General features: G+C 43.8%; 1 protein-coding gene across 1 annotated transcript in view; it reads right to left on the bottom strand.

The window, feature by feature from the left end:
* BSG (basigin (Ok blood group)) overlaps positions 1-24,486 on the bottom strand; it is a 35,970-nt gene extending 11,484 nt beyond the window's left edge. The window contains exons 1-4 of the mRNA XM_040322064.1: positions 24,329-24,486; positions 5,085-5,432; positions 1,994-2,150; positions 247-335 (exon numbers count right to left, since the gene is read on the bottom strand). Coding sequence (XP_040177998.1) covers positions 247-335; positions 1,994-2,150; positions 5,085-5,432; positions 24,329-24,401 — 667 coding nt within the window. The 5' untranslated portion in view covers positions 24,402-24,486. The remainder of the gene's footprint in view (positions 1-246; positions 336-1,993; positions 2,151-5,084; positions 5,433-24,328) is intronic.
* Between the last annotated feature and the right edge of the window lie 1,062 nt (positions 24,487-25,548).

Here is a 25,548-nt window from a genome sequence, read left to right as displayed (position 1 = left end):
GACCCAATGGGCTCTCTTTAAGATACAATTATAAGCAGATTGGTCTGAGAAATCGAAGAGGCTCATGAAAAAAGCAGCAAACAATGAATCCAGACAACGATTAAAGTCTAAGGATGCAGACTTTAGGTTATAGTTGCTATACATTTTACTGGAGAAAAATGTAAAAATTTGGAAAGATCTTTCCATTTTAGGTTATACATTTGCTTATTAAAATACTAGAGCTTTTAGCAACATGGAGAAACTTACCTGTTACGTTAATCACTGCATACACGTCGGGAGAGCTCAGGTACTTGCATGTGTATTGTCCAGAGGTATCTGCATTCACTGCAGTAATACTAGGAAAAGAAGCAAAATACTGTTTATTCAAACCTCACAAAAATGGCATTAGATAATATTGCCAAAGCGACAAAAGTCAAAGTGCATGTCGTTTGGGGTCCACAGTACATGCCTTTTTGGTCTACAGAAGTAGTCTGGTAAAAAACTCAAAGCGCTGCTAATCCATTAAGATAGCATGTGCAGTGCCACCACTTCAGCATGACATTGTTAATGTGTGGGTTTTGTGTCTGTGCAGTCAGCTTCCTCAAACTTTCCCCAACTCTGACACAGGGCATTCCCATGCCAAGACAATCTAGGCAACAATGGTCTAAAGGCTCACAAACGAACATCAAATTCCACTGAAAAGGCATCTCCCCATTAAAGAAAAAAATAAAAAGGACAACTATTTTCTCAAAAGGGCATGGTTTATACTTGTGGCAACATAACCAAACTGCCATGTCCCCAAATTACAATGCCTTAGTTTAAAGAAGTATGTGATTTTTTTAAGAATTATACTTACCTGTGTGGAGGTAGCATCGGTCTGATGCTGAATCTGTCCCCTGCCAGCACCGAGAGGTCAAACACCGCCGATTGCTTCTCACAGCCCCCAGAGCAGAGGGCTAGTGACTGTCAGTCACCAGCTCTGATCTATAGTAGTACAGCCAAATGAACTTTGGTTGTACTTCTCCTTTAACAGCTTGCCGACCAGCCGCCAGTTATTAGGCAGCAGGTCGGCTCTGCTGGGCGAGATCACGTAGATCTACGTCAACTCGCCGTTCAGCCAATAGGGGCGCGTGCCCGGCAGGCGCAATCACCGCCGGGCACCCGCGATCGCTTGTTACAGAGCGAGAATCGGGGGCCGTGTGTCCTGTCAGGGGGAGAAATGCTGATCTTCTGTTCATCGAATGTATGAACAGCGATCAGTCATTTCCCCAAGTCAGTCCATCCCCCCCCCCTTCAGTTAGAACACACCCAGGGAACATACTTAACCCCTTCCCTGCCAGTGGCATTTTTATAGTAATCAATGCATTTTTATAGCACTGATCGCTATAAAAATGCCAATGATCCCAAAAATGTGCCAAGTGTCCGCCATAATGTCGCAGTACCGATTATTTAAAAAAAAAAAAAAAAACACGCTGAAAGCCGCCATTACTAGTAAAAAAAAAAAAAAAAAAAAACGCAATAAAACTATCCCCTATTTTGTAAACGCTATAACTTTTGAGCAAACCAAACGCTTATTGCGATTTTTGAAAAATATGAAGACTGCGTATCGGCCTAAACGGAGGAAAAAATGTTTATATATTTTGGAGGATATTATAGCAAAAAATATAAATTTCTCAAATTCGTCGCTTTATTTTTGTTTATAGCGCAAAAACTAAAAACCGCAGAGGTGATCAAATACCACCAAAAGAAAGCTCCATTTGTGGGGGGAAAATTAAGGACGCCAATTTTGTTTGGGAGCCACGTTGCACGACCGCGCAAATGTCAGTTAAAGCGACGCAGTGCCGAATCGCAAAAAGGGGCCTGGTCTTTCCCCAGCAATATGGTTCGGGGCTTAAGTGGTTAAAAAAACTTGCTGTATAATGACAGGTCTGCAATTTGTAAAGTTAATGATGTACCGATGCAACATTGCTCTGCTCTTCATTCTTTTGCATAGCTGGTGTAATAGAATACTTACTTGTGGGTTGTAATTTGGGAGGAATACTCATCTTCATGTATCACTTTGTCTCCTTTAAGCCACTGATGACCAGAAATGGCAAGAGTAGAGTCTGTTAAATTGCAACTGAGCAAATCCCCACCAGTTGCATCTGGCTGGGTGGTTTCAATAAGTGGATCTAAAAAAAAAAAAAAAAAAAAAGTCAAGAACCACAGTAGGAGATTAACTAAAAATCGAATTTTTACCATAGCTACTGGGGTGGCACAAATAAGCAGGGCCAGGCAATGAACTGCTAGTAACCTAGAATTTTTACAGGAAGGGTTACATTAAAAGTAAAATGAAATGCCGTTTCTGCACACCAACAATATCTTCTCAATTACAGGAACTACTGGCTTTGACAAAAAGAGCAAATATACCTTAATCCCATCTAAGCAGTGGCTTCTACCACTCGTGTACCTCTGCTTAAGCTGGCTATAACTCTTAAGCCCTGTACACTATCGGTTTGTCTGATGAAAATGGACCGTTTTTTGGACAAAACAAATCGTGTGTGGGCCCCATCGATTTGTTTTAAAATTTTCCTATGGATAAAAAAAAAAAATAAAAAAAAAAAAAAAACACGATCGTCTGTGTGGAAGTCTATCCGTTAAAAACCACAAATGCCAAGAATCAAGTCGATGCATGCTCGGAAGCATTGAACTTCATTTTTCTCAGCACGTCGTAGTGTTTTACGTCACTGCGTTTGGACACTGTCAGATTTTTGACCGATGGTGTGTAGGCAAGACCAGTGAAAGTCAGCTTCATTGGATATCGGATATCAGACGAGAAAATCCATCGGATTAGATTCCATCAGAGATCCGATCGTGTGTACAGGGGTTTAGAATTTCATTCAGAAGTTTGAAGTTAAACATTGGTTCTATTTTCGAACCAATGGGGACAAAAGCGGCAAGTTTGATTAAATTTTCATACAAATCTACTGGTGTATAGCCTGATTTACCGACACCAAGCTGCCCATAAAAAAAAAAAACTAACATTCCTGATCAAAAGTTACCGTGGAGATAGACCATTTAATCCATCTGGCTAAAGAAAAAAGTCTCTGGGATGGTTAGACTAAAGAATTCTCTGACCAAGTCCTGGTTCACACCAGTGCAGCTTTGAAATTGTGCTACATTAGTGCAATTGCAAAGCAAATTGCGGCTTGTGACATCAGAGAAGAACGCAAGTCCCAAAGAATTTTTTTTTAGAATTTGCAGAAACCTTTCAAAGTTGATGCAACTCGAGTTGCATTGATTTGAATGATTCCATTGCTGAAACTGTCAAATCGCATTGTGTAAACAAGGGCTAGTCTGAATTGATACTCCAGATATACAGCTCTAGTCACACTTTTAAGACTCCAAAATGGAGTGCAACTTTTCCCTCTGCAAAGTTGGACCCACTATTGTATGAAAGCAGTATCTGAATGTTTTAGATGCAACAATTGAGGGTTAACATTGACCCCCAAGTTGCATGAAAGTCAGGCCAAAGTAGTGCATTAACAACTTTAGGTTGCACATATATGAATGGTTACTGGAAAACATGGGGTACAACGTGTCATGCGACTTAAGTTTGTAGACACTTTTCACATTTGTGTGACTTTTAAAACTACCATTTTATTGCAAGCACTGCATCAACATTTTGATTAGAGCTGAACCATTTTAAACAGAGGTTGTGCACAAAACTATTGCCTTTTTAAAAAGTTATTTTGCAAGCCATTTTATTTTCAAAAATTTGCTCCTAAATCACAAGACATATGAAAATCTGTTCAATGAAAAGCGGAGAGGAAAAAAATGCTCTATGAACAGTAAAAACAAATTTAACATTTTAAACTCTTGCAGTACAACCCCTGAATTAGTAAACCCATCACCACTTTCAGAGTAAAAGGCTGCATTCACACCTGAGCGTAGGGCGTTCGGTCGTTTTTTCGGGCGTTTTTTTTCGCGCGTATTCATGCTTATTTGCGCGTTTGCATACAGCGTCGTGCGACGTTTTTGTACTTCGGCGTTTCTTATTTTAGCCAATAGGAAAAATTATCATCTTTTCATCACTTGTTGCTATGTTGGTAGATTTTTTTTAATCTTCTGCATGGGCGACAAGTTCTATTGATTAAAGCGACGAAACGCCCATAGCAAACGCCCGTTGTCGCGCGATACGCTCAATACGCGCGTTTCCCATTACTTTCTATGGGGAAAAAAAAAACGCTCAAACGCCGCTGTCGCGCGATTCGCGCGACAAAAAAAGGTCCGGGACTTGTTTGAGCTTCGCGCGACAGGCGTTTGGGCGTTCAGGTGTGAACAGTCACCATAGGGAATAATGTTAATTCTCCCCTCTGGCGTTTGTGAGCAGTGCGCTTCAGGCGTAAAAACGCCTAGGTGTGAATGGGGCCTAAGTCTCAGCATCAAAATACACTTCTTGGAAACCAAAGGCCGAGTAGAAGAAACACTGAGAAGTGGTTGCGTAACGTGAAGACAAAACTGGGACACAAATGTAGCAGAGACAGACAAAGGAGATTGGTACGAGAGGACAGAAAAGGGAGTTGCTCCAATGGGGAAGATTAAAAGCTATTACAATTTATTGGACAGACAGCACTAGTGTAGGATGGCCAACATAAGGAAACTAAAATCAGACAATATGCCAGACTTCTGGAACTATATGTAGAGAATGACAATTGGTAGAAGAAACAATGGACTCCCAAGTGTACATTTCCATGCTGAAGCTTTTGTTGAACAGGATCTTCGTCTTTCGTATTGTGTCTTGAGCTTAAAACATTTGACATAAAAGCACATTTTCAGTTAGAAATAGTCTCTTGAACCCAGGAGAATCAATTTGGAAAGGAAAACAAACTTGAAAAGGAGAAGTATGCTTTACTGCAAGCCAATCCTAATACAAGAGAGGAGGTCACCAAATCTCTAAACAAGGGGAAACATTAAGGAATGGGATCCTGGACAAAAAAGGAACAGTTCATATTTAGCCAAGCACTTGCAAGGGAAGTTCTAATCTAGGACTGCTGGGAGGAGGCACTCTGGATAACGAGGGAGCAGGGCTTCGGGATATCTTCACCATTTAGTTGCTCACTCACGGTCTATAACAACAACATTGGCTTGGGAACGAATCCACTTGAAGCGAGGAATCTTGGTCAAATGGTTACGATCTGGATCATTGCTGGCACGACACTCATAGGTTCCCGAGTCGTCTTGGCTCAGGTCAAAAAGATAGAGTGTGCTTGTAGCATGGAAGACATAGGTTGTGTTCATCTGTACTCTATCTTCACGAGCTCCATCCCACAGCTGAGAGAAACTCTCGTTGTTATAGTCTGCCTCAAACCACCACTGAATCTCTGGTATGGGGCGCCCGATGGCCTCGCAGTGTAGCTCCACTGATTCACCTGTCAGTCTGACCTCCGAGAGTGGAGATTTTATGAACCCAGCTGTGGGGCACAGGTAAAAGGTTAACAAAAGAAAAAACAGTAGTTGTGAACTGATGTATACTTTGGAACCTTGCTGCTCACAGTTTAGTACTTCATCTAACAGCTAGCACCTTACAGCAAGCATATTAAATGTTGCCACTAGTGCCCCTCATGTCTAGCTGGCACTGCAGTTTGATAAACTATAGGGTTTTCAGACCTGGTGCTCAACACACATAAAAAAAAACACACAATTCGAATTATGCAAGCGTATTTGATAAAGGAAAGAGCAACGGAAGCAGGATGGTTAATGAACACTGTTCTCTTCATCTGAGCCAATTAGGCTGCATACAGCTAAATAGGACAAGGCATAATTAAACTGATTAGATTCAGACCAAAACAAGAAATAGACCTCACAAGACTGTATAAAAAAAAAAAATTCAGTCCACCACATTAAGATGATTAACCCCCAACATTCTTGGTTTCTGGAAGTGGCATTTGGAAAAAGTTCAGACAGGTCTATCCTTTGCAATGAAAGAAACATTCCATTGTACAAAAATTGGTGACAGTCAATGCATTTTTCAAGTGTTAATACCCAGAGTTTTAGAAATCGAGTCATCATGAAGAAAATCTTGTGTTTTTGTTGTGTTCTCTTAAGACAGGCATGTCCAAAGTCCAGCCTGCGGGCCAATTGTGGCCCACGTTACGGTTTAATGTGGCACCCCCTGGTAATTTGGATATACATATCTTTTGTGGCCCCCAGGGCCACAAAAGTTGTATACTGTATTTATCAGTGCTGCCTCAGGGGACGGGATGAGCGACAGCAGATTACATACAGGAGAATCTCCTGTTTACTCGGCGGCGTCTGTAATTGGAAGTCCTGTCTCCTGGGCTGCCATTGGATGACTGTTCTGTCTATCATAGAAGGCGCGACTTTGTATTAAAGAGGCCGCCATGTAAACAGGAGATTCTCCTATATATAATCTGTCGGTGGTCGTCCCGCCATCCTGCCTATCCCCCTCTGAGGCTGCAGATGGGCATCAGGCTGCACTGTCAATGGTGAGTCTGCAGATGGGCACTGACCCTTATTTTGCTTCACAGTTAATTAAAATGTACGTTTTTTTTCCTGAAACGTCCCTCTTAAAGTGAAGGTGCATGTTATTCGCCGATAAATACGGTATATCCAAATAACACACCCAAGCTCATCTCTTGACCACACAAGATAATTCTTGTTAGGCAGTGTATTAGTGCTCGAACGAACACACATAGACTGCATTTTAATGGTTCAAAGAATGTCAGGCAAAATGGTCGGCCCCCACGCATGTTTACTTCATCAAATCTGGCCCTCTTTGAAAAAAAGTTTGGACACCCCTGTCTTAAAGCGGGGGTTCACCCTATCGACGAAAAAAATTTTTTTTTTTTTATTTTACCATAAAATCAGGCATTGTAGCGCGAGCTACAGTATGCCTGTCCCGAATTTTTTACCCCCGTACTCACCTTGTTCTCGTAGATTGAAGATACCGGGGAATGGGCGTGCCTATGGAGACGGAGGATGATTGACGGCCGGCTCTGGCGCGTCACGCTTCTCCGGAAATAGCCGAAATAGGCTTGGTCTTCACGACGCGTGCGCCGTGAAGAGCCGAGACCTACTCCGGCTGTCTTCGGGGAGAGTGACGTGCCAGGGCCGGCCGTCAATCATCCTCCCTCTCCATAGGCACGCCCATTCCCCGCGGGAGCCGAAAAATACGATCTACGAGAACAAGGTGAGTCCGGGGTTAAAAAAATCGGGACAGGCATACTGTAGCTTGCGCTACAATGCCTGTCTCGATGGTAAAATGTGTCGGGGGGGGGTGAACTACCGCTTTAAGTGTCAAAAGTATTATAATAATAAAAACTGTGCAGCAGCCCCCCCAATACTTACCTGAGCCCATCTCTATCCAGCGATGTTCACAAGTGCCTCGTCTGTCCAAGACTCTCCCTCCTTATTGGCCAAGACACAACAGTGGTGCCAGTTGTGGTTACATGGAGCTGCAGCTTAGCTCAGGTGACCCCATAGCAAGATGCTCACTGTGGAAGCACGCAATAGAAGGGAGAGGCCAGGAGTTCCAGCCAGGGACCTGAGAAAGGATCTGGGCTTCCCTGTGTAAAATCACTGCACATAGCAAGTATAGCAGGTTTTGTTATTTTAAAAGTCTTATTTGTCTCTCCCCCCCCCCATATCACTTTAAACCACCCATCATTCACTGCAGCAGCTGTAGACAAAGCAACATACTGATAAGTTGCTGCATAATGCCAGGTTAAGGGCGAGCACAATTGTACACAGCCAGAAAGTCCTGGTTAATGATTCACGGCTGGGATCTGCTGATTGGTTGTGTGCAATAACAGCCCAGAACTCTGATGGTAAACGAAGTTCTGTACAGAGGGAGCAATTTTTCCCCATTTGCAGGGAAAAGAAACAGGTTAGTAAAAGCAGAGTACATTACACAAAGTTGGGCACACATTTAACCCCTTAACCACTCATAGATGTTGACCCCCCTTCCAAGCCAGTATATATTATCACTGATCACCGTATTAACGTGTCACAGTAACAGTGTCAGGTTGTCCACTGCACCATCAGTCCAGGTAAGTTGATCTCCATACATACACCATAGTTTGTAGGTGCTGTAACTGTCACGCACATTTTTTTAAACACATGTAGCAATACATTTGGCCAAAACTTAAGTGTTTTCTAGCAGAAGTAAATAAAAAAAATTGTCTTTAAATTTTATTTTTTGCAAGTGTTGTGAACATGTACCACCAAAAGAAAGCTCTAGTTGCGTGAAAATATAAATTTTGTTTTGGCTACAGCATTACATGACCACGTGATTACCAGTTAAAGTGGCGCAGTGCTGAATAGCAAAAAATGGCCTGGTCATGAAGGGGGTAAAATCTTTTGGCACTTAGTGGTTAAACCGTGTAGGACAAATCCTGGTCACCAGAGTGACAAACTATCTGGTAACCTGGTTATTGAAGCCTATTTGGAGTTTCAACTTCATCAGTTACCAGCAGGTGAAGACTGGGAGAATAACCATTAACACCATAACCGGCTGTGCCAGTCGCAAAGCGTCTCGTTTGAGACTATGGATCAGTGAAGTACATAGCTAAAAATGCGCACAACCAAAGCCTTTGTGTACACAGATAAAAGGATACATCACTTACACATATGCACAATTGCACATGTACTCTAATCAGTTGCACATCTGTGGGAGGCAAGGTGTATGTATCTAATGCGTGTCATAGTATGCATAATGCTTGTATAGGATACCGATATAAAAAACGCGCATATATTCTACCCAAGTGGTTGTAAATCAGTTCAATGTAGGGAAATATTCTTAGTAAATGTGCGATTTGGGAGCAAGCAAAATATTAGTGTAGCCCTGCTTTATACTAGATTTTACCAACTGGACAAGTAACGCAAGCATAAGTGACAAAGACACCAAAAAAGGACACACACACACACACACACGGAATTTAGCATTTCTGCCAAATCAATTGTAAAGCCTTCATTAAAGGTGATTAAAAAAGGGATAACAGGGTCCATATCATATCTATAGGTGGATGCATAATATTTAAAAACGTAGGGAATCCAAGGCACTACAACATTTCATTTGCTGACACTTGCAATAGATATTCCTGAACAGCTGTTGACCTTTGTCAGCTACACTGAAGATCACATCCTTGACCTTACAATACTGAAACAAAACACTACAGAGGGGGGTAAAAACTTGCAGTCAGTAAAGTATTTTACAAGATATTTTTTACAATCAAATCTAAATATCCATGCACACTGCAAGAGTCAAGTCTGACAGTGAAGCAAAATTATATATGCATGTCTTCTAGCCACATTTGACACAGATGCAGTGTGGTAGATGAGGATTTCTGTACTTTCTATTAATTCCTACCCTCTGAGTTTTAGGGAAAATTTATTTTTGGTAATAAGCAACCAAGGTTTACACTGCCACCTACAAGAGAAATTGACATCTAGTGCACAGAATCTGAAGGCTAGACCATCATGGCTGCATAACGTGTCAAATGGACTTAGAAATAGTGTATCAAGGAGTAAAACTTTAAGGCCCTCTCCAAAACTAGACAATGGGCACAGCGAAGTTAACAAAATCTGCAAGGTGGAAAGCAGACCAGCATGAGAAAAAAAAAATCCTAGTCCCAAAACAACCTTGTCTTTGTTTAAATTTAAATACTCTGGTATTCAGGACAGCGTTTCTGGGGATTCCTTGCAGAGTCCTGTGCCAGCTAGAACACAGATGGCCTTGTCCACACTGTCCATGGGACCATCACAGAAAGACCACTAGTATAAATTGGAAAAAGCCCGCGCATGTTGGGGGGGGGGGGGGGGGGCGAAACTGTCAAGATTTTATAGATGCTTATCATAGAAAAAATAAAAATATCTTCAATTCAAACAAAACCTGTAGCAGGAAGTAGGGGTGCAACGGATCGTCACCGATCCGTGATCCGAACGGGTCACCCCGTTCGGATCGGCACACTAGGCGATCCGCGGAGCGCTCCGGAGCCTCGGCCGTAGGAAAGTCCCCGGCTTCGGCCTAGCTCCGGAACTTCTTGCTCCACCCCAACCAATCACAGATCGGCTGTGATTGGTTGGATGGGATGTCCGGTCTCTGCACCTGATTGGCCCGCGTGATGAGCTGCCCGGATTGGCTGGCTTACTTGGCGGCGCTCTGGGAATCATCTCTGCTGACATGTGTCTTCATTCCGGTGCCTTGGCTTCCACTGTAAAATACACTGTGACGCACACTCCATGCAATCTGCCTGCACACTGATTAAACTTCTCCTGCAAACAGACCAGGTGGATAGGAAGGATGGCACAGGTCAGTGATGTAGCCCAGGAGCAGTTATAGAGCTTGAAATGAAGCCATAAAAGGTTTTGGGCAATTTTTTTAAAAGAAAATTAAGTTTACAAATTTGCAAAAAAAAAAAAAGACTGTGTATATTTATATAAAATCTCACATACGTATATACTGTTTACATGTTAAATTTTAAAAGCCGCAGCAAACCTTACATGTTTGCTAATGTGACAGAACACCTCTGATTTTCAAACATGTAAGGTTTGCTGCGGCTTTTAAAATTTAACATGTAAACTATATTTTGTGTTGAAAATAACTGAATCTAAAACTCTGTTGGGTGTAACAAGATTAGTCTTTTTTTTTTTCTTTTTTGCTGATCCGAAAAATGATCCGATCCGTGACTCCTGATCCGAGGATCGATCCGATCCGTGAGTTTTTCGATCCGTTGCACCCCTAGCAGGAAGGCAACGCGTGTTCTGACACCAAGCACAACAGAGCAGGCACAAGTTGTTTTAGCCTAAGGGGCTGCCCTACAGCTTCTGTGCCCAATATTCATTCCTCCTATAGACCAGTGCTCCCCAACCTTTTTATCGCCGCGGACCGGTAAACGTTTGATAATTTTTCCGTGGCCCGCTTGTTTTGATTTAATACATTTAATTGTATTTAACCCTTTCACGCCGACGGAACGCATATATTCGCCCTCGGCTTTCGGGGGTTATACCAGGATGATGCCTGCAGCCGCAGGCATCATCCCGGTACCGTTGTTTAGAGCCGGCGATCGGCTATCCAGACATAACAACCGATGCGCCTAAAAGCCGCTCGGTTGTTATGCCGGAGGAGGGGGAGGGGACACCCCCCCCTCCGGCTGCCTCTTGCCGCTATGACCTGGCCTCCCGTCCCACCGGGAGACCTGATCCCCGATCCAGCGCCTCCGTAGTCCAGGCGCATTCTGAAACAAAGCCGTAAGCGGCTTTGATTCAGTGTTCGCATTGAAAACACGGAAGCGACGTCATGACGTCACTTCCGGGTTTCTCGGCTGCCAATGACGCCGGATTTAAAAAAGTACACAGTATTCAGAATCGCCGTTTTTGGCGATCTGAATACTTTGAAGTGCAAAGGAGGGATCGGGGGTCTTTTAGACCCCCGATCCCTCCATAAAGAGTACCTGTCACCACCTATTACTGTCACAAGGGATGTTTACATTCCTTGTGACAGCAATAAAAGTGATCAAAATGTAAAAAAAAAAAAAAAAAACACAATTTATTATAAAAAAAAATAAAAAAAAAAATAAGAAAACAATTTTTTTTTTAAAGCGCCCCTCTCCCCGCGAGCTTGCGCAAAGAAAACACATACGGAAGTCGCGCCCGCATATGAAAACGGTGTTCAAATCACACAGAGGTATCGCCGCGATCGTCAGAGCAAGAGCAATAATTCTAGCACTAGACCTACTCTGTAACTCTAACCTGGTAACCCTAAAAAAAGTTTAAAACGTCGCCTATGGAGATTTTTAGGTACCGTAGTTAGTTGCAATTCCAGGAGTGCGTGCAATTATAAAGCGTGACATGCTTGGCATCTATTTACTCGGCGTAACATCATCTTGCACATTATGCTAAAAAAAATTGGGCTAATTTTACTTTCATTTTTTTTAAATTCATGAAAGTAAATTTTTACCAAAAAGTTGTGTTTAAAACGCTGCCGCATAAATACCGTGTGACATAAAATATTTCAAAAAAAGCCATTTTATTCTCTAGATTCTCTGCTAAAAAAAATATATATATATATATATATAATGTTTGGGGGTTCCAAGTAATTTTCTAGCCAAAAATATGGATTTTAACTTGTAAACACCAAATGTCAGAAATAGGCTTAGGCATGAAAGGGTTAAACATGCCTTCAAAATAAAATAGTTACACCAAAAATGAATATAAAGTGATTTTATTTTATTTAACTCTGGGTATTTCGCCATGACCTTAATCCAGAACACCGGCAGAGTTGTTGTCTCGAACGTAGTTTTAAGGCCACCGTCATTTGCAATCTCCAGCAGTTCTTGCATAGACATGCTAGATTCGCCTGATTTGTTGGCAAATGGGTTGCGGATCCATTCCTTACCAGTTTGTGGGTCTTTTGTGGTTGGGAAGTAGCGCTCAAACTCTTTTAAAAGCAAAGACAGGTGATTGTGCACCAACTGGCAGAATGAATGTTCAAGCTCAGCCTCGCCTAAAATCCCCACTAATGTCTGAAACATGTCCAAAATGCCTCTGTTCACGCGCTGTCCCCACAACTCCAGTCTGGCTTTACATGCAGCTACTTTGACAACTTGAAAAACAGTTGTCATTTTCAAGTGTTTCCATCCATATTTCTCTCCCATGACCCAGAATTAGTCAACAGTTTTCTGAAGTCCGCTGTCAACTGACGTCACAGAGCTGCTCCAGGGTCTGGAAGGATCCCAACCATTTTGTAAGGATCCACGCAGATGCCTGATTGATAGCTGGCTCCGGCTATCAGTGTGTAGCTGAGAGCCAAGGCCAGCTGCTCCTGCCTTCTCCCCAGTATGGTGCTCCAGTGTGTGGCGGAGGGGGATGCAGAGAAGAGAGCGGTGACTGACAGTCACTGCTCCTTGCTGGGAGCTCACTGAGAACTGAATGATTTGTGGTCATGTGATCACTCGGGCTTAGAGCCAGCGGCGGATAGCTGAAGCATTGGACCGATGCTGGGTTGAGTATGCATGTTTGTTGTTTCTGAGCCCCAAACTTCTCCTTTAATGCTGAGCATGTATTATACATTGTGACTTGACACATTACCCCCTAAGCACACAGGGAAGCCACCGTATTTCTTATTAGCAAGACCTAGCATAACGTGATCCCAGGCCAGGTGCCTGAGCAAACCCTGTACTATAGCAGGCTGTATGATGCAAAAAACACTAGGTAGGGGACATGAAATACACACTGTGATTCCCTTCACCCATCACTGTCACCCACTTCCTCTGTGCACTTGCCTCACGGCAGCTTCTCTTCAGTCCCCGCGTCTCCGACCTCGAGTCCTCAGTCCTCCCGCGGCGCCGCCTCCTCGGCCAATGGCGTGGGGTTTGCCTTTTGGCCAATCAGGAAGCGGGAGGACCCGCTCCCTGATTGGCCAGGAGGAGGATCAGTGTAACAATAGCGAATTTTTATTCGCTATTGTCACACAATAGGGCTCGGGAGGGCAATGCTCTGCGCTTCGGCCACCACAGTGAAATTATTTAAAGTTCCTTGGGCGGCCCGGTACCGTTTGATCCACGGACCGGTACCGGTCCGCGGCCCGGGGGTTGGGGAACACTGCTATAGACAATAGAGAAATAGCATGCACGTCACATGCCTAAATAGCATAGTGCAGTACTTTTGTGACAGTGTGCAAATATGTAATATACAGCAGTGACTATGCACTCTATCTACACTGGAAACCATGTCATGGCTCAGACAAAAGCAAGGCAACCTTCACAAATGCTACAACAGCCACTGATCTGCATTGTGCATAATTGTAAAGTTGTTTACAATGTAGCCTTTAGAGCAGAGGTCTCCAAACTGTGGCCAAAGGGCCAGATGTGGCCCTTTGCTTGCCTTTACCTGGCCTTTGAGGCACCGTTTCATCCACTGATACCAACAATAGGACAATTTCCTCCAATGACACCAATAATCGGGCACAATTCCTCCCAATGGCACCAACAATGGGGCTCAATGACACCAATGATTGGGCACAATTCCTCCTAGTGACACCAACAATGAGGCACAACATTTTCCCACTGAAATAAACAATTGGGAATTATTTTTTCCCACCGACATCTGGACCATTTCTACTCCCAATCGCCACAGTCCGGACCCCCGTAAAGTCTGAAGGACAGTAAACCAGCCCTTTGTAAAGTTTGGAGACCCCTGCTTTAGAGCATGAAAGGATCAGAACACCCAAGATATCTGTAGGCACGGCTCAGTCTATGGTTTATTATTAGGGTTGTCCCGATACCACTTTTTTAAGACAGAGTACAAGTACCGATAAATCGTTCAGTGGACATAAATAAAAAAAAAATAGTTGGTTTTATTTACATATACCTAGTGCAGAAAGTTCGGACGGGAAACACATTAACCTTCCGATTTATCATTCGGCAGAAAATGTCCAAACTTGGTTGCGTTTTTTCGGCTCAAAAACGTCCCAACGATTGATTTTGTGCCCATTAACTGTTCGAAAAATGAACGAACTGTCTGAACGTCCGATTTTTCATAGTGTATGGCCAGCATTAGCTGATTTTTCATACAACAAGAGAAGAGACTCAGCTGTCAAAAGAAAATATCGGGCAGTCTGCCAAGTTTTTAACAGGACACATTGTAATTAATGCTTCCTTCTTAGCTCAAAAGGGATAAACTGTAAATAAAAAAAAATTGCCTACCAGAATTGGGATTGAGCATGCACAAGTGCCCCATAGCAACAGGCTTGCTATGGGGCACTTGTGCATGTCAATCCCAATTCTGCTCTGTGTATCCAAAGATAAAGCATGGCCTGGCCCCTTGTGATTGTCAGCAGCGGGAGCCAATAAGCCACTGAGGGAAAGTGGAAAGCTGCTGCTGTCATGCACATCGATATGTACAGTTTTATACCAAAACATGTCAATGTTCCAAAATTATGTTCATTAGCTTGTTTTGTCCTCATTTACAAAGGTCTACCTTACGTTCCAACACCGCATCCTCTACTAGGAGGCGTGGAAGTTTGTTTGCCTTCGCTGCCCATAGACAGTGAGTGGAAAATGGGACATGCATAACCCCACCCCCTCATTACATACTGTGGTTTAGTGGCAGTTCAGTCTGATGTCCTTCATGCTGCACCCCCCACATTACAGGTGCAATGTAAAGAAGGCATCAGTGGTGGGTGGCAGAATATGCAATTACATAGGGGAATTTGGGGGGGGGGGGGGGGAATCTTGAAAATGCAAGTGCTGACAAGTGTTAGGGTTGTAAAAGGCTGTACAGCCTTTACATTCACAAAAAGGAATATATGGGAAGAGTCCCTTTTACATGGATGTTAAGACAGAAAGGGGGTAACCCCATTTAGACTGACCAAGAAGTTGGGTGTGCCCTGTGTGGTTCAGGATTCTGGAAGCAGTTTTGAACGTTTCTAGCCCATGAATGATTGCTATGTATAAGCAATAGATAAGTTTCCATTAAAAAATTGCATTTCTAGGCTTTCCGGTTACCAGACAAAACAGCCCCATTCTAAACCTATTCTATAAGGAAAGAGGTTTATAACTTGCCTATTCTGAAGTCACTCGTCAAATGATGGGGTCCCAGCACCAGCTTCAGTATACAGGAGGGACAGGCGACAAGCCTATGGGTGACTTTGCCAACAGCTGCAGTCTGTACAATCTTCTCTTCATTGAAGTTGGGCACTAGGACCTGATCATGTGACCAGAGCAACCTCAGAATAGGCAAATAGACTGCTTTTCTTTACAGGGTAAATAGAATGGACTTCTCTCACATGCTGTATCTGCCAATCTGACAGAACACAGTGGGGGAGATTTACTAAAATTGGTGCACTCAGAATCTAGTGCAGCTGTGCATTGTAGCCAGTCAGCTTTCAACTTTAACTTGTTAAATTAAGCTTTGGCAATAAAACCTGGAAGCCGATTGGTTTCAATGCAGACGTGCACCAAAATGTCCAGTGTTGTAAATAACCCCCAGTGAGTAAATTGTTTAATTGCATAATCAAGGCACAGATCATTTAGCACACAGTGAAGAAAAACGTTGTCAACATTTTCAGTCTTATTTACCCAGCAAAAAAAGTGCTGTCAAATGATTTTTTTAACCACTTCAAAACAGCACGCCGTCATATGACGTCCAAAAAGGGGATCCGTTATCCCGGGTGGACGTCATGACGTCCTGTACTTTGTGTGGGGATATCTGAATGATGCCTGCACCCAGAGGCATCATTCAGGTATCGTTTTCTTCCGCCGGCGATCCTCCGCACCGTAAGAACGATCATAGCAGCGGTTCCGCCGCTTGATCGTTCTTTTAGGCAGCGGGAGGGGACATCCCCCCTCCTGCCGCCATCCGGTGCTTCTCCGGGCTCTCCCGTGTCATCAGGGGCTCGGATAGATGATCGCCGTCCACCGTATGTGAAGCATAGAGATGACTGGTCATCTTTATGACCGTCGGAGGCCCGGGCGCGATGTGATGACATCACGCCCGGGTACCGGTAAGTAAACAAACCGCAATTGCAGCTAGTAAGAATGAGATCCATTCTTTCCAGCCTGGAGGACAGATGTGGGGTCTTATTGACCCCGCCTCTCTCCATAAAGAGGACCTGTCACACACACACACACACACAATTCCTATTACAAGGGATGTTTACATTCCTTGTAATAGGAATAAAAGCGATCGAAGAAAAAAATTTTTTAAGACAGTAAAATAAAAATTAATAACGCCCCTGTCCCCGGTAGCTCAGAAGCGAACGCACACGCAAGTCCCGCCCATGTATGTACACGTTGTTCAAACCACACATGTGAGGTGTCGCCGCGTGCGTTAGAGCGTGTGCAACAATTCTAGCACTAGACCTCCTCTAACTCTAAACTGGTAACCAGTAAAAAATTTAAAGCGTCGTTTATGGAGATTGAGGTAATGAAGTTTGGCGCCATTCCATGTGTGCGCAATTTTAAAGCATGACATGTTAGGTATCTATTTACTCTGCGTAACATCTTTCATATATTTTACAAAAATATTGGGGTAACTATTGTTTTGTTATTTAATTCATGAAACCATTTTTTTTTTTTTACAAAAAAAAAAAAAAAAAAAAAGCGATTGAAAAATTATTGTGCAAATACTGTGCAAGATAAAAAGTAGCAATGATCGATATTTTATTCCTTAGGGTGTCTGCTAAAAAAACATAATGTTTGGGGGTTCTGAGTAATTTTCTAGCAAAAGAATGAGGATTTGTATATGTAGGAGAGAAGTGCCAGAATAGGCCCGGTATGGAGGCGAGTTTTAAAGCCCTGTATTGAAGTGTTTAATAAAAGTGGAATTTGGGCTCAATGTTGCATGACCAAGTAATCGTCAAAGTATGACAGTGCTGAAAGCTGAACATTGGCCAGTCAGGAAGGGGGTGAAAGCACTTGGTATTGAAGCGATTAAACATTAAAGGCAAGTTCTAACTGCATTCCTTTTAAAAACATAATCGCACTTCTAATGGTATAACAGAACAAAATGGAATAGAATTATTGGGGCTCACACTTTAAAGGGGTTGTAAAGCCTAAAGGTAAGTTTTCACCTTAATGCATTCATTGGTTGAAAGCAGCGCAACTATTGGTTTGCGCTGCCGTCAATCACATCCAATGATGCAACACACCGGGGGTGGGGCCGAGTGATTCAGTGAGCAGCTATACCCGCCGGCTGTATCCCTGGAGCGCGCCCGCAAGAACTTACCACCTTGCGAGTGTGCTCGCATGAAGGTGGCGAGTTCATGCTGGGAGGAACCGAGAAAGCCGCCAAGGGACCCCAGAAGACCAGGTTCAGGGCCACTTTGTGCAAAACGAGCTGCACAGTGGAGGCAAGTATAACATGTTTGTTAAAAAAAAAAAAAAAAAAAAAAAAAAAGGAAGATCTTTAGTGTTCCTTTAATGTTAGTAGTTACATTGAGAATTTGTATAACAGAGGTAAACAAATGAATATACTACAGTAAAACTCAAGTACAAAAAAGCTATAAGGCGCCTTTCACATGGACGGCTGTTCTGCCGCAGTTAAAAGCATGTTTCTTTCTTTTGAAATTCAAGACTCCAGGCACAGCGATCGGCTGCATTTGTACACTGCGATTAGCTGCGTTTACATGCAGCTACGTTTAGCTGCGGTTGGCCATTATCGTCATCCCCATAGCAACAGTTTTTATTTTGATGTGTCCTGTTTTTTTCTTTTGTTCACGCTGCTATCCGCAGCTGACAGTGCACTGCGATTACCTGCAGTTATGTGTAGATAGCTGCGCAAAATCGTTCCTGGACGCACTCAAATCTATTTTTTCTATCTGCACCAAACCGCATGTAACAAAACCGCAGATAAACGTAGTGTGTGAATGGGGCCATAGGAAAGCATTGTGTGCTTTCAGCTGCGGTAGAAAATGATAAAATCCGCACCTAAAAGCACCATTCTATCCGCCCGTGTGAAAGAGGCCTAATACACCTAAAGTGAAAGTTCAACAAGCACTGCAGTAGATCTCCCAAGCCTTCCTTATACAGCAAGGTTCACACTTGCTAATGTTTGGAAAAACAATCCACGGTGGATCGATTTTTAGAGTGCGGCTAAGCAGCCACTGTCAGGTGTTCATCTCCTGAATGCCTTTTTGCATTGAACAGCAATTTGGTCAGTGCAATGGCAGGTTCCTGCAGACTCACCTGTCTGTTCGTACCTCACCATTCAGGCAGAAAGTTACTGAATTACAAGAAGAATCAATGAACTACAAGAGTGCTAACCAGTGCCCTAGCAGTTCTACAAGCCACACCCCTGTCAGCACTGGTAAATAGTTTGTCTCAACTCTATCACTTAGACCAGCGGTGTCAAACTGGCAGCCCTCCAGCTGTTCCAAAACTACAAGTCCCATCATGCCTCTGCCTGTGAGAGTCATGCTTGTAACTGTTAGCCTTGCAATGCCTCATGGGACTTGTTTTGCAACAGCTGGAGGGCCGCCAGTTTGACACCCCTGACTTAGACAGTTTGTTCTGTTGAGGGGGGGGGACCAGACTTCATGGCAGATCACCAGGTGAAAAGAAAGCCTTAAAGCCTACACCGCTTTACTCAGGGCAGGAGCGACAAAGCAATATGTCATGTTACACTAATTTAGTAAAGCTTAACATTTTACAGGAAGAGCCTTTAAGGAGCTAAACTTACTTTTTTACAGGTACATGTGACATAAGGATTATTCAACATGTAAATCATTGCTTAATGCCAAAACAAGCGTTAAGGAGGTCTTTTGGTTTGGTTAACCTTTAAACTTCATTTGTATCTTTCTCAGTTAATCAGTTATCCAAATAAAAACCAAGCCAATATTTAATTGATTTACACATACAAGTTAATGTCACTTTTAGCATGTACATGCAGAAATGGAAAACTATCCTGTAGCATGTTCATCGGCCCGGAAACCAGCAAAAAAAAAAAAAAAAAATTCGATTTACATCTGACAGGTTTATTGAAATCCAAGATGCCTGGACCTTCTGGCACCTTCAACACCAGAGCCACTGCTATGCATGCCCCACATGTCCAATCACAAAAGCCCTTGTATTATGTGAACATATTCTCAAACTATAAAAGCTTTTGAAAAACGGGCAGCAGCTTAGAATAAAGATCATGATTCTCGCAGCATAACAGCCACGAAAACATTGAGATCTCAGAGACGGGTACGTTTTAGTAAATACCAAGGATTGGTATATAGTTAGGCAAGGTAACCAAGACAGTTAATTACATGTGTTGACAGAACCATAAACATGCATCATGTTTAACCACTTCAGCCTCTGAATTTACCACCTTAATGGCAGGCCATTTTTTGCAATAAAGCACTGAGTCGCTTTGACAAATGCACGGTCATGCAACGTTGTACACAAATTAAAATGTCCCTTCCCCCCAAAGAGCTCTTTTGGTGGTATTTGATAACCTGTAGTTTGTTTTTGCACTATAAACAAAAAAGCGTAAATTTTTGATGTGTGTAAAATTAATGGTTCCTTATAGGAGCCGTCCTAACTGGTCAGACTTTGAAAAAAGGTTCCTTTGATCCTACTTCAACCCATTGATTTCAGATCAACGTTGAATATAGTCTTAACTTATCCAACTTTGGCATGCCACTTGTGCGCTGATCTTGAAGAAAACACCACTTCAAAAAATTGGGGTCCCCCTCCAAAACCCTTTGGCCACCAGAACATGGATCTGTGCATGAAAACACACAAATCCCCATTCCGACAGGTGGGGAAACAGATTAGCCATTCCTAGTGATTAGGAAGAGCAATATGTCTCCTCCAGTCAGTTTACAGTTAGAAAACTTAACCCCTTGGCTGCCAGTGACATTTAGACAGTAATTAGTGCATTTTATAGCACTGATCACTGTATAAATGTCAATGGTCCAAAAAAAAAAAAAAGTGTCAAGTGTCCGATCTGTCTGCCAGTCACGGGGGGGGGGGGGGGGGGCGGGAGGACCACAGGTCTCCATCACTCGGGGAAAACATAAATCTATCCCCCATTTTGAAGACAGCAACTTCTAGCGCAAATCAATATAAGTTTATTGCAATTTTTAGGAAAAATATGTAGAATACGTATTAACCTAAACTGAAGACAATAAGAATGTGGGGATATTTATTATAGCAAAAAGTATTTTTTTTATATCTCTCCCCCCCCCAGGCCGATCCCGGCAGGTCCCTGCGCCGCCATACGCGCTAATGGAGGATGTCGCTTTGACAATTGCGCGGTCGTGCAATGCTGTACCCAAAATTTGCACAATTTTTCCTCACAAATAGAGCTCTCTTTTGGTGCCACCTGTGGTGTTTATTTTTCGCACTATAAAACAGTGACAATATTGAAAACATAATATTTTGCTTTTTGCTATAATATCCACAAATTGTTTAAAAAAAAAAAATTCATCCTCAGTTTAGTATTTTTTCTTTTTTTACCAAAAATATCGCAATAAGTGTATATTGATTGGTTTCAACAAAAGTTATAGCGTCTACAAAATAGGGGATAGAATGGCTTTTTTTTTTTACTAGTAATGGCGGCAATCTGCAATTTTTATCAGTAACATAACGTAGTTTCGCCGAGCCATGCCGGCAAGTGGTTCGGATCATTGGGTGGAAGAGACGTTTGACGTCCAATGGTATGGAGCCGAGTGGAAGGGGGGGGGGCCCCCTCACTTGGCTCCAGGCTGTTGAGGGGAGAGGACACAATCGTCTCTGCCCGCTACCGACAGCTTCGGTAAGCGGCGGAGACGACCAGAGCGCGGCAGGAGGGCGCCCCTGATAAAAGTGATCTTGTAGCAAACCTGCCACAGAGGACACTTATCTGAAAGCAGACAGCCCACTGTTAAGATACTGGGGCTATGGGAGCTATAAAAACGGTATTCCACTTCAAACAGCCGCTGTGGTACAAAGGACAGTTCTTGTCAAAGCCGAGCTGTCCAGGGGCCTCACCTCGGAGCAGGAACCAGTAGCGTTAAACTGGTTCACCAATGGCTCCAAGCTGGACATCCACTGGACAGCCCGGAGCCAGTGCAGGCTCAGTGCCCATCACCGCAGCTTCATCATACATCAGTAAAGGAGTAAAATTACTTATTTGCAAAATTGTATAACAGCAAACAAACTTACCCGAGCCCTTGAAAGTCCTTCGCCGAGAACGCGATTGATGTTGGCCCGGTCTTCTCGGTTCTTGATTGGATTGATAGCGCAGCCATTGCCTCGCGCTGCGGTCAACTCCAAGTCCTGTAGTCGGCGGCTTATGGACGCCAGACACAGGACTCAAGAGAACGCCCACAAGCTAACCCCCTTGGGAAAGTGCTTTGCAGAGAGGGTTAGCTGATGCAGGGAGGAGACAGATACCAAGGGACCCCAGAAGACATGGATCAGGGCCACTCTGTGCAAAACGAGCAGCACAGTAGAAACACACCGCTCACTTTGGTATAAGCATTTTTTTTTACTAGATCTGTCTTATAGCTGGTTCATGATTTAGCAGCATTTGAGGCGCTTTTACCACCGAGCTGTATAGAATATACAAAAAGCATTTTAACCACAAGGTTTCTACATACACAAGAACAAAGGTCATCAAAGAATTTCAGAACTAGTAAAGGTCTTAGGGCCCTTTCACACGGGGGACAAACGGTCCGTTTTTTACAAGTCCGTTTACATCCGCAAACATCCGCTTTTTCAAACGGAAGAAAACCCTATTTTTCTTCCGTCTGGCGGAACGGATTGGATGAATACGGACACAGGGTCCGTATTCATCCGATTCCCCATAGGGGAGAGCGAAGGAAAGACAGGGCGGTCTCTGCACAGTGTGCGGGTACTGCCCTGTCCGCAGACAGATCAGCGGGGATTTACGGATGATCCCCGCTGAGCAGACGGACACACACGGGGCGGATCAATATGGATCCGCCCCGTGTGAAAGAGCCCTTAGAATCACATGCTGCATCTCAGGGCAGAGCAGGAAAGGATTATCAGACCAAAAAGCTTGTCACACTCCAAGTTTCAGCTCTTAAAACTAGCCCTGCCCTGTTTCAAAGAGACTTCAAAAAGCACTAATAAAACAAAGCTAACCTAAGAGCCGGTTCATACAGGGGCGGCACAACTTCGGGGGCGACTCGGCAAGGCGTCCTTAAGACGACTTCAGAGGCGACTTGCAAAATGACTTCTGTATAGAAGTCAATGCAAGTCGCCCCCAAAGTTGTACAAGAACCTTTTTCTAAGTCGGAGCGACTTGCGTCGCTCCTATTAGAATGTCTCTATTGAATAGAATGGGAGGCGACTTGTCAGGCGGCTGAGTCGCCCCAGTGTGAACCGGCTCTAAATGCCTACATTTCAAATCGTATTTGTGTGTACCCTTTTGTAATAGAGAATTAACATACCCATGAAAGGCAAGGGGTAAACATTTAAGAAAATTACAGGTTCATGAATCTAAACCTTCTTGGCCCTAAACTGCCCATAATCCCACTGAATCAGTCAAAGTTTGAGCTGTGGGTGACGCCATTGGCACTATCCATCTGGACAACTGTCAAGAAAAACGAACGGGAGTAGACGTCCCAAAACAGAGAAGTACTGAGTAAAGGAAAGAGCAGAAAGCAGAAAGGGCCTCCTGCCCAGAGGGTGAGGCTGGATCCGAGAAGCTTAGCTCGAGTGAGCCACCTCCTGTAGATAGGCATCAGTGTATAATAAAGCGATTCCAGGGTCGCCAGATCTCGCGAAAGGTCTCCTACCGGTTGTGCAGGGTAGCGGCGAGATCCTCCATGTCCCTCAGTTCGTTCACCTTAGAAAACCACAACCTCCGATCTCCAACAAAGGGAGCTGACTTTTTTTCAACCTGCTGTGTTGAATAGAAAAAAAAGTATAGTGTACCAGGCTGAACCATTTAAAGCACAACTAAAGTCTCCATATTAGAAAACCTACAGACAGGCTTTTTACAGCAGAATTTTCAGGAATATAAACCTGTTTGCAACCTTTAGGCATGTGCACCCGAGCTGCGCAAGCACAGCTCAGTTAACATTCCTGCAGGCCATCCCTCGCGAGGCTGATTTTTAGATGGCTGCAGCATGGCACCCAGAAGACGCTGGTAAACAATTTTATTTTGGGATTAATAAAATAATCTGTAAAGAATGTGCACCGCTGGAAGGAGAGGCAAGAATTGTGAACTTTAGTTATGCTTTAAGGGCCAGTTCACACCAAAAGTGCAAAATAACCTACAAACCTGTGTGCATTTTCCACTCAAGACTGCCTTTGCAGTCTTCTGCAGGTGCCAATATAAGGTTATGAGCACCCAGACACATCGATGCATGTTCGCTCAATTTGTTGTGGTTTTTTTTAAGCAGGTGCTCTACTTTATGTTCTGAAGCAACTTCAGCCCTTTTAAATGGGCTACAAAAAAAAATCACTCCATATGGGAACACACACACACACAAACTGGCCCCCATGAGCCACCTTCGCTGAAGTCAGCAGGACGTAAAGGGAACTTTCCCAAATGACACATACAGAGGTGTTACCAATACCCACTGTATCTAGAACCAAACAAGGCCTAGCTTATGTGCCTACAGCTTTCATGTATTCCATAAACAGAGCTCAGGCTGAAGACAAAGCTGTAAGCACTCCTCTTACATTCAGTGTCCAGCCTGGAGCCCATTAAGAGACCACAGCTAGTAGTATACAGCGCCCTCCTCAGCTCCTAGCTGGCCTAAGCAAGCCTACATCAGTCAGAGAGAGCTGCGTTTAGGTAGGTGCTGAACTATAAACATGGATGCCATGTCCTTCCTCTGCCACCACAAGTGACCCCGCCGGCTTCCCTCACACACGGTACCAGACCCGGAGGTGATGCCATTTACCTGAGCTGTCCGCTCCTCTCCCGCCCAATAAGAGTAACACGGCGGGCACCGTGATCAGTGCGAAGCTGTACATCGTGCGGCCTCTACACCGGGTCACACAAAGTCACGGCTCTCTCTCCTCTGCTCTCCTCACACACCGATAGCCAACTGAAAAGGAGATGGAGGTCAGCTGTTTCTTTATGTCAGGGGGCGGGGAGCCAAACACGTGCCTTGGTGGGAGAGGCCTGGGGCACGCTGGCTCCGCCCTCTTTCTTGTCACGTACAGAGGGCACACAGCTCTGGAGATGACTGCCCTGCTTCTCACAGCTTACTGAGTCTGAACACAACACCATTCTCTGCTGCTGTATAGAATGAGAAGTGCTGGAAATATGTGGGAAGATTTCTCCTCACCAGACACCAGCATACAGTACATTGAAATCATAAAGGACACCTAACACACCAGTCACATACATCTCATATACAGACAAACCACACAAGCCCTTCTTTTACCTCTATATTTTTATTTTTATTGGTGTTTCAAAATAACAAATGCAGTAATATGGAGGTTAGGTAACAAGTTTAGTGTAGCGTTTAATCTTTGATAGTACAATAGTACATTTTGTATCAGTGGCGACCCGTCCATTATGGGCGCATATCCATCCGGCCCCCTAATCTACGTGCAGGGCGCCGGACACATGGATTTTTATTTATTTTTTATACGTGATTAGAGCCTGAGGCGGGGTGGGCTCGGGGCGCAGAGCACTGCACCTTGAGCCCACCCAGTTGTGTGACATTCTCACACTGATCCTCCTCTCGGCCTATCAGGAAGCGAGTCCTGAGACCTGTCACGCGATTATCTGAAATGACATGCAATCATATTGGACACCTAGGAGGAGGAGACACGATGGAAGCCACCACCTGTAGGAGCGTTGCCCACCCATGACCTAGATGGGGTAAGTGCGGTGCTGGGTGACCGACCAACCGCCCGCCGACCAGGGGATTGGTCATTTGCCGCCCCCCCCCCCAAAAAAAAACACCAGCTGCCACTGTTTAGTATTCCTCTATGTGTTTCTGCTGATACCATCAGGTGAGCTGTATATATATACAGATGGTTTTATTATCACTGACAATATATACAGTATATATAGTTTGTGTTATATATATGCATTATGTCCAAAGCACATATGGTGAGGTATAAACATGGGGCCAGATTCACAAAAGAGATACGACGGCGTATCTCC

Source organism: Rana temporaria, chromosome 1 (assembly GCF_905171775.1).
Source record: "Rana temporaria chromosome 1, aRanTem1.1, whole genome shotgun sequence".
Taxonomy (NCBI): Eukaryota; Metazoa; Chordata; class Amphibia; order Anura; family Ranidae; genus Rana; species Rana temporaria.
This window is presented reverse-complemented; position numbering and strand designations above follow the sequence as displayed.